Source organism: Garra rufa, chromosome 18, assembly GCF_049309525.1.
Source record: "Garra rufa chromosome 18, GarRuf1.0, whole genome shotgun sequence".
Taxonomy (NCBI): Eukaryota; Metazoa; Chordata; class Actinopteri; order Cypriniformes; family Cyprinidae; genus Garra; species Garra rufa.
Window position 1 is genome coordinate 25,973,361 of NC_133378.1, and position 9,663 is coordinate 25,983,023.

The window sequence follows — 9,663 nt, forward strand, 5'->3', positions numbered from 1 at the left end:
AACGGCTGATAAAAACAGCACAATAATCTACAAGTATTCCACACGACTCCAGTCCATTAGGAAAAAAGATGCTTTTTCCATATAAAATACCAGTCCATAATCCATAATAATACTTCCTCCAGTGAAAGTCTATCAACTGTTGTCTTGTCACATCAAAATCCATTAACTTAATGTTAATTATTTTACCAAAATAAGAGGGCTCATACAAAATGCATGTTATTTTTTATATAGTACTGACCTGAATAAGATATTTCACATAAAAGATGTTTACAAATAGTCCACAAGAGAAAATAATAGTTGAATTTATAAAAATGATCCCGTTCAAAAGTTTACATACACTTGATTCTTAATACTGTGTTGTTACCTGAATGATCCACAGCTGTGTTTTTTGTTTAGTGACAGTTGTTCGTGAGTCCTCTGTTTGTCCTGAACAGTTAAACTGCCCGCTGTTCTTCAGAAAAATCCTTCAGGTCCCACAAAGTGTTTTTCAGCATTTTTGTGTATTTGAACCCTTTCCAACAATGACTGTTTAATTTTGAGATCCATCTTTTCACACTGAGGACAACTGAGGGACTCTTATGCAACTATTACAGAAGGTTCAAACGCTCACTGATGCTCCAGAAGGAAACACAATGCATTAAGAGCCAGTAGAGAAAAGGTTTTCACCCCCTAGCTCTTAATGCATTGTGTTTGGTTCTGAAGCAATCAAAGTAAAATGAATTTTTAGTTATTATTTTTGGTCAACTATACCATATGTTAGAAATTAACACTCTTATGTTCAATTGCTGTGATTTGCCATTGCATTTGCTATTTATAAGAAAACTCAGTAGTTCAGTTCAGCATAGGATCTTAGTTCAAAGTATGAGATCAGCTATTGTCCTGTAATTTCTAAAATGTTTGTGTTGGTAACAGGAAAATGGGAAATGCTTCATCTGGGGGCTGGAGGTCTACTCCTCCTTCTGCAGGTGAGAGGTATTTAAATACTCTCACACATTACTGTCTTACTGTAATGCTTGTATTGTTGAGTCACTACCGTTCCTCTGCATTTTCCTTCAGGCTATATGCTGCATTTATATGTCATACTCAGCATGATTTACACAACACTACAGTATAATTGTTAAGCCGTTAACACGAACAACCTGTTTAGATTTTCTTAAAAATGTTTCTCTTGTTTTATTCTCTGTGAGAGATTTCAATGCTGTGTTATTGAAGCTGCATCCCTTGAGGCTACTTATTAGATGTTGTGAAATGTTAGTTAAGATTCAGAGCTTGTGAGACATAACAGTGTGTGTGTGTTGTAGACAGAGCACGTTCCACCCTATGATGTAGTTCCATCCATGAGGCCTGTTGTTCTGGTCGGCCCCTCGCTGAAAGGCTACGAGGTAAATTATATTAAATTTGATCATCGTGGGAGTTAAGAGACAGGCCAGTTGTTCTATTTATGCAGAGTCCAAAATGAACAATCACCAAGCAAGTAAAAGTTACAAGTTTGAGGGTTAAGTAAAACTTAGCCAGTAACTGTATTGTTGCTATACCTGATCTCATGACGAAAATGTACCTGTGGGAACTTTTCCGCAAGACACGAAATACATACTAATAATTACATATCACTGCAGTTTCCAACAGAAATGAACACTACAGGCAGTAAAACAGCGAGCACTTGTAATCGTTTTCATACACAATTATGATTACAGCTTCATATGTTTTGCTTTCTGGACGTAACAAGGTTGTTGGGTAGCTCAGCCGGCACTATTTGACTTAGGATGTGGAAGGTTGTTGGGTTGTTGGGTACAAATCCCGTGAAAAACATGACTCAAGAAAGAGCTGAAAGATAAGAGATCGAAAGACAGGTTAAAGCGGCTTGCGATTGCATTTTTTTGTCATATTACTTTTGTTCATACTATTGGGTAGGTTTAGGTCTAGTGCAAATAGTAAGTTATTTTAAAACGTCACTGAGCATTAGAGATAAAGCAACACTCAACGAACATTTCAAGTCATAACTACAGTGACATGTACAAAACCAACGTCACATAAATGTTCATCTGTTCTGGGGGGAAAATAACAACGCCACTCAGAGGACATTTCACATCGAATATGTCACAAAACCTACTTGGCGGTACGTATTTTGTGTCTTGTGAAAAGATCAGGTTGCTTTTAACTTGCACAAAATTTACCATCAGAAATATGCCTGAAGCCTTTTTTCTCCAGAACTCAAATTGTTTTGACATATATATATATATATATATATATATATATATATATATATATATATATATATGTTATAGAAATAAATACTATAATGTTAATGAAATAAATACTATTTCATTAACACTTTAACATTATATATATATATATATATATATATAGTGTTGTCAAAAATATCGATATTTCGATAAATATCGATACTGAAATATCTGAACGGTACCAATACTAATTTCCCAAAGTATCGATACTAGCCGAGCTGTCACTTTCACTTCTCTCCAAAGGCACGTTGACAAACACCACACGTGACCGCAGTGCCTGTCTCGTCTCATTCGCTCTGGTTAAATAGCATAAGTGAAGCGAATAGAAAGGCGAGTACGGCGCCCCTGCCACCGGCTTTGGTTGATAAAGAACACAGCAGCGCTATCTGGAAATATTTTGGATATAAAGCAAATGAACATGGAAAGCCGAAGTACACAAGCAAGCCAATATGTAAACGTAAAGAGTTGCTAGAGCGCAGTGCTAACAAAGGGCGCTAACACTACTAATTTCGCAAGGCACCTGAAATCTATATGGATCTGGATCTATATAAAGAATTTCGAGAGGTTGGTAACTGTTCTCATTTTAACATTACTGAATCATTAAATAAGATTGCCTAGCTGATATGAGTGTTGTCTCGTTTTTTCACCGTAATTCGTTAATATAACGTTAATCTGATTGAGGAATCTTAGACAAGTAAATACTTCAACTGTGGTCAAATGTAAATGTAATTTTTTTTAAATTATTAGTTAAATAATGCAATTTGTCTTAATGTCGATCCAGTGAGCAACTGAGCATCGGTTTCGTGTGTGATGCACGCACGTTTGCATGCATGGATCGGTGATTATATGTGAATCGGATTAAAATCTGTTCGTCAAATAATGTTAATGTATTAACCAGCATTTATGAACGATGAGCAATGCATTTCCCTGGTGAAAAAAACAGCTAAAACCAGCCTAGGCTGGTTGGCTGGTTTTAGCTGGTCAACCAGCCTGGTTTTAGCTGGTCATAGCTGGAAGGCAGGCTGGTTTTAGAGGGGTTTTGGCCACTTTTCCAGCCTGGCCAGGCTGGTCAGGCTGGTCTTAGCTGGTCAGGCTGGGAAACCACCAGCTAAAACCAGCCTGACCAGCCTGGCCTGGCTGAGAGACCAGCTAAAACCAGCTACTTCCATCTTAAACCAGCTAAGACCAGCCAACCAGCCTAGGCTGGTATTAGCTGTTTTCTTCAGCAGGGTTGTTACAGTATATTTTACTTTTTGATAAAGGTAGGTAATAAAATTACAACTGATCATGTTAATGATCAAAATATTTTATCGACGGAACCCCTTCAGCCATGATTTATTCATGATACAGCACGGCCTCAAGTACCTTATTGCTTTTATAAAATGGTTACCACACAATAAAAATATTAAAATCAAAAATATATATTAATTTATATATATTAAGTTGTACGTTTTCATAAAGTAAAATCATTAACTGCCTTCCGCTGTAAAAAGTAGTCCCTAACTGCTGCAGCTGTGTTTACGTTGCTAAGGGTGGTTGCTAAGGGGGTTCAATGATACACAAAACCGTTGAGTGAAGCGGTCATAGCAGTGCCGTATCATGAATACGACACAGCTGCTGACCAATCAGAATTGAGGAATGGAACTAACCGTTTTATATATATATATATATATATATTAAGCTACCAAAATGAAGCTATGAAGAACGAATTTAATATTTAATATATTTTAATATTATTTATATGGCCTAATATTATAACATTTATTACAATTATTTTTTTTTATTTTTATACATTTATAATGTGCTTTTGTCATTTTTATTAGTTTTTATTATATAGCTTTAATTAATTTTTATTTCAGTTAATTTTAGCCATTTTAATACATAGTTGCCAAGGCAAGATTTATAATTTTCAATTACGTCATGTAATATTTGTATTTTATTTATAGTTTATTTTAATTACTGAAAATTATTTAATACATTTAGTTTTATTTAACAATAACAACACTGGACAAATTCACATTTTGCAACAAAGGCAGAGATTAGCCTTATAATGTGATACACAAGTGACAATGACCTGTAAAAATATATGCAGTTTTTATTTATATTTATGTAATAAATACTATTTCCATAAATACACTTTTATATAATTTTGTATAATTTTTTATGTAATTTTCTTATAGTTTCATGACCTATGAAAAATATTTGTGGTCAGTTTTTGTATTTATATTTATTAAACAATATTTATGTTATTATATTTAGCATAATTATATTGGTAACACGTTACAATAAGGTGTCATTCGTAAACATTGTATTAACTTACATGAAATGAACAATACATTTATTACACAATTTATTAATCTTTGTTAATGTTGGTTAATAAAAATAATTTTCACAGTGCATTAACTACTGTTAACAAACAACTCAATGCATTTGTAAATAATGGAATTAGCATTAACAGTATAATAAATGCTGTAGAAGTACTGTTCATTCTTAGTTCATGTTAACTAATGTAGTTAACTAATGTTAACTAATGAACCTTATTGTAAAGTGTTACCATTATATTTAATAAAATAATGCAAAATACAGTTTCATGGCCTCTGAAAAGTAATAATAGTCTGTAAATTCTCATAATTCACTCACTATTGGCAGGCATGGCAAAAAGCTCATTTGGATCCATTGTATATGACTGCTCAGACAGTGTAAGATACTTCTTTTTCAGTTTTGGCTTGTGAGAGGATTCACGAATGTGAAATATTTAAGTCCAGCTGTGACACGGTGCTCTGGACACATTTGTCAGTCAGCTCCTTAACAGAGACACCAGGGACCTTCAATCCCCCGCTGACTCTCTACCCTCTATTTCTGGAGTCATTCATTTTTCACCCGTGTCTAAATAAAACCACATCACCTCATCCAAAGCATATTATCCTCATACACGACTCTTCTTCCAAATCCCCTGCTTAGGACTCCTTATTTTCCCCCTACGATCCTCAGACAACAAAATCACTGGGTGGATGTTAACACTATTAATAGCTCAGGACCTAAATTACCTCAGATTGACAAGTTAATTACATATGAAACGTTTCTGGCTAAACGTAGTATGAACGTTTTCTCACAATCTTCTGATGCAGGTGACTGATATGATGCAGAAAGCCTTGTTTGACTTCCTAAAACACAGATTTGATGGGAGGTGAGTGCAGAAACTGTTTGTTTCACTGGTTTAAAGCTTAATAGTGAAACTGCCACTCTTAAAGGAACAGTTCACCCAAAAATGTGCATTTGTAAAAAAGGAAATAAAGCTCTTAGTTTTGTAAAGTATCAGAAAAGTGGTCCATACTAGGGGTTGCACCGATTAATCGTCTAGTCGACTAGACGACTTTAATGCTCTGCCATGACGCTTTAAGCTTGACGTCGACTAGTCGCTGGTCCTATAGAGGGCGCAACAGGATAAGAAGTCTTTGAAGTCGACATTTACGCTTTGTGAAAACAGCTAAAATAATAGATAAATGCATACTCCGGAAGCGCTCCACAACACGTGTGAGAATACCATCTTGATGTTTAAAACTGAACAGGAGAATGCACGTTTTAAACAGCTTGTTGTAATTGTCGTTCTAATCTAATGCACTGCTGCGTTGTAACGCACACACATAGGCTGTATCCGAAATCGCCCCCTATACCCTCAAATAGTGCACTATTTGAGGGGACAGCCATTTTAAGTGGTGTTCGAAACCATAGTGAACGTTCCCGAGTGCACTCATTCAATCCCACAATGCACCGCAAAAACGAGTGTACAACCGATGTACGCTCAACAGCTAGAGATAACCCATAATGCACTGTGAGAGTCGCGCGCCGACTGAATTCCCGCGTCCCGCCAGACGATGGCGCCCGCAGCTGAATCATCCATCCATTCGCTTGTCCACTGCGTAATACAGCATACAACACGGGTACACATTCGTTGTAAATTGATTATTAAATTGTTTAACCAGGGTTTATATGTAAACTCCTTGACATAGTTCAAGATAAATCCTTTAATCTAACTACTCGAACTGTCCGTTTTAAATGATTGTTAAACAGTAAGCAATACTATGCAAAAGCAGCAGTCCTTCCGGTGCACTCAGTGTCCGAATTCACTCACTCGTTTTCACTCACTCCTTCAAGTGGACTGAATGAGTGGACTAATGTAGGGAATAGTGAATGAGGGTATAGGGGGCGATTTCGGATACAGCCATAGGCTACATACATTAGCTCGCTCGTACATCACGTGCAGATCGTGCGCACACAATCATTCAAAAGCGCAGTGGGGAAATGAATTGTCAACACTGTTCCATGATTTCTGGCTAATGTAGCTTAGAAACTGAAAAGTTCTAGCATATATTTCTTAGTAATTAAAACCCACAGCTTTATTATTAGGCTAGTAGAGAGACGCTGCCAGGTAGAATTAATTCACACACGCAATCGCTCTCTCACTAATGACTTTATATAAATGTAATCTTTACAGTGCTACTTTATCTGCTGATTTAGAACGAGCAGAAATCTGTGAGAAATATAAAGACCCAAAGACAAAATAACTGATTAGTTACTGATTATACTGATTAGCAAAGTATTATAGGAACAATAGCCATGTAGGCAGTGCTGTGTCATAGCTGTGCACAAGGTGTTTGAGTCTCAGCTCAAGGTTTAAGTGTTTTTGTTCAATAATGACGTCATAAGCGACTAGTCGACGTCGACTCGACTTTTATCACGTAAATGTCGACTTTAGAAAATCTGAAGTCGTTCAACCCCTAGTCCATACTACTTGTGTGCTCTTTTTTTTATTTGGTATGTGGTTCCATGGCAGGATTTCTATCACACGGGTGACTGCAGATCTGTCTCTGGCAAAGAGGTCTGTACTGAACAAGAAAGCTATCATGGAGAGGTCGAACACACGCTCCAGTCTGGGTGAGTGACAACGTAAAGGGATAAAGCTAAATATTAAGAGTCATAAAGTATTTTTTGTGTGAAGGACCTTATATGGGATGATTTGTTGTTTCATTATTAATGTGGCTCTTGTTATCATGCCTGTCTCTCTCTCAGCGGAGGTGCAGAGTGAGATTGAGAGAATATTTGAACTGGCTAAAAGTCTGCAGTTGGTGGTCTTGGATGCAGATACTATCAACCACCCCGCACAGCTTCTCAAGACCTCTCTCGCCCCCATCATTGTCTATGTCAAAGTGTCCTCTCCAAAGGTATTTACCAGTCAATAAATCATTTACTCTTCAAAAACTACAAATGGGTGCTTCTCCAATTACAGAATTATATTAAAGTTCACCCAAAAATAAAACTTCTGGTATTTATTGCTGACACGGAAAAGTATGGAGGGTCAGAAAGCTCTCGGATTTGATCAAAAATATCTTAATTTGTGTTCTGAAGATGAACGAAGGTCTTACGGGTTTGGAACGACATGAGGGTGACTAATTAATGACACAATTTTCATTTTTGAATAATATACAGTTGAGGTCAAAAGTTTTCATACACCTTGCAGAATCTGCAACATTTTAATTATTTGACCAAAATAAGAGGGATCATACAAAATGGATGTTATTTTTTATTTAGTAGTGATCTGAATAAGATATTTCACATAAAAGACGTTTACATAATCCACGAGAGAAAATAATAGTTACATTTATAAAAATGACCTCGTTCAAAAGTTTGATTATTAATACTGTTGTTACCTGAATGATCCACAGCTGTTTTTTTTTTTTTTTTTTTGTTGAGTGATAGTTGTTCATGAGTCCCTTATTTGTCCTGAACAGTTAAACTGCCTGCTGTATATAAGTTAAATATACCCTGATCTTTAAATTCAAAATGTTTTCACCCCCTGGCTCTTAATGTGTCGTGAAAAGATGAATCTTATAATCATACAGTCATTGTTGGAAAGGGTTCAAATAGACAAAAATGCTGAAAAAAATAATAATTTGTAAGACCTGAAGGATTTTTCTGGAGAACAGCAGGCAGTTTAACTGTTCAGGACAAACAAGGGACTCATGAACAACTATCACTACACAAAAAACACAGCTGTGGATCATTCAGGTAACAACACAGTATTAAAAATCAAGTTTATGTAAACTTTTGAATGGGGTCATTTTTAGAAATGTAACTATTATTTTCTCTTGTGGACTACATGTAAACATCTCTTTTGTGAAATATCTTATTTAGGTCAGTACTAAATAATCACTGTTATTTTGGTAAAATAATTAACATTTTGCAGATTCTGCAAAGCTTTTTCCTCAACTGTAGATAGGTTCAGATCTCCCTGAAGCATAGCTCCTGTTTTTGTCCCTCATTTTCTCAGTGTCACTCATTTACCCCCAGGTTCTTCAAAGACTCATTAAGTCCAGAGGGAAATCTCAAAGCAAACATCTCAACGTGCAAATGATGGCTGGAGATAAACTAGCACAGTGCCCACCAGTGAGTCACCAGGAGACATTCAGCTCCTGTTAACATACATTAAACTGAAGCAACAAGTGAACAGATGTGATATGTGATATCCCACACTAATACTGTTTGTCTTAACTGCGTTTGTCTTACATTAGGAAATGTTCGATGTTATACTGGATGAGAATCAGTTAGAAGATGCCTGCGAACACCTGGCCGAATATTTAGATATATACTGGCGTGCCACTCACCTGCCAGGCTCCGCCCCCCTGAACCCTCTAGTGGAGCAAAATGTAGTTACACCACCCTCAGCCAACTCTAGCCAACAGGTGAGTGTTTAAATAGTAACTGCATGACCATCACTTGTTGTGATGAAGCTTATGTTATCTTAAACATGCTGGCGTCCTCTTTCTCCAGTTCTCAGAGACACAGGAGCTAATTGAATGAGCACTACCACAAACAAGGGTGAGTGTTGGATTGATTTTCTTCTGTCAGTTAAGAATATAATTGTGAATGTGTGTTTCCCTGTCAGGGCTTATTTTGCATATATTAATAATGAACATTAATAAAAAAAATGTTAAATGTGTACTTGCTTATTTTTATTTCATAAAAAAAAGTTTTTTTTCACATAAAGAAAAAAGTTTCACAATGTAACTTTTATTTTATATGCATTTTCCATTTTTTTACTATTCACTTCACTATATCTTGGTATCCCCCCATTATTACACTTTTGTTATCAGAATAATTAAATTTATTTATTTAACAAAATTTAAATGGACATTTCTACAATGGCATCTGGAACCGGTGTTATTTATATGGAAGCCCGTTTCCGCCACCGAATAAAAAATAAAAAAGGTCATTGCGACTTTGTCTCACAATTCAGACTTTTTTCTCAGAATTGTGTGATATAAACTCACAATTGTGAGAAATAGTCAGAATTGCAAGATAAAAACTCGCAATTATGACTTTTTTCTCAGAATTCTGACTTAACTCGCAATTGTGTGTTATA

General features: G+C 35.9%; 1 protein-coding gene across 1 annotated transcript; it reads left to right on the forward strand.

Moving 5' to 3' along the window:
* The first annotated feature begins 919 nt into the window (after positions 1-919).
* cacnb3b (calcium channel, voltage-dependent, beta 3b) lies at positions 920-9,101 on the forward strand. Its single transcript, XM_073823773.1, has 8 exons — positions 920-972; positions 1,277-1,382; positions 5,372-5,430; positions 7,078-7,178; positions 7,314-7,465; positions 8,592-8,687; positions 8,813-8,983; positions 9,072-9,101. Exons 2-8 carry the CDS (start codon positions 1,338-1,340, stop codon positions 9,099-9,101), a joined length of 654 nt encoding a protein of 217 aa, XP_073679874.1. The 5' UTR covers positions 920-972; positions 1,277-1,337.
* Positions 9,102-9,663: the final 562 nt, after the last annotated feature.

Coding starts and splice junctions, on each gene's coding strand:
- cacnb3b (XM_073823773.1), top strand. CDS start 1,338: ATGAGGCCTGTTGTTCTGGTCGGCCCCTCGCTGAAAGGCTACGAG. Junction 1,383..5,371: donor CCTCGCTGAAAGGCTACGAG/GTAAATTATATT, acceptor CTTCTGATGCAG/GTGACTGATATGATGCAGAA. Junction 7,179..7,313: donor GAACACACGCTCCAGTCTGG/GTGAGTGACAAC, acceptor TCTCTCTCTCAG/CGGAGGTGCAGAGTGAGATT.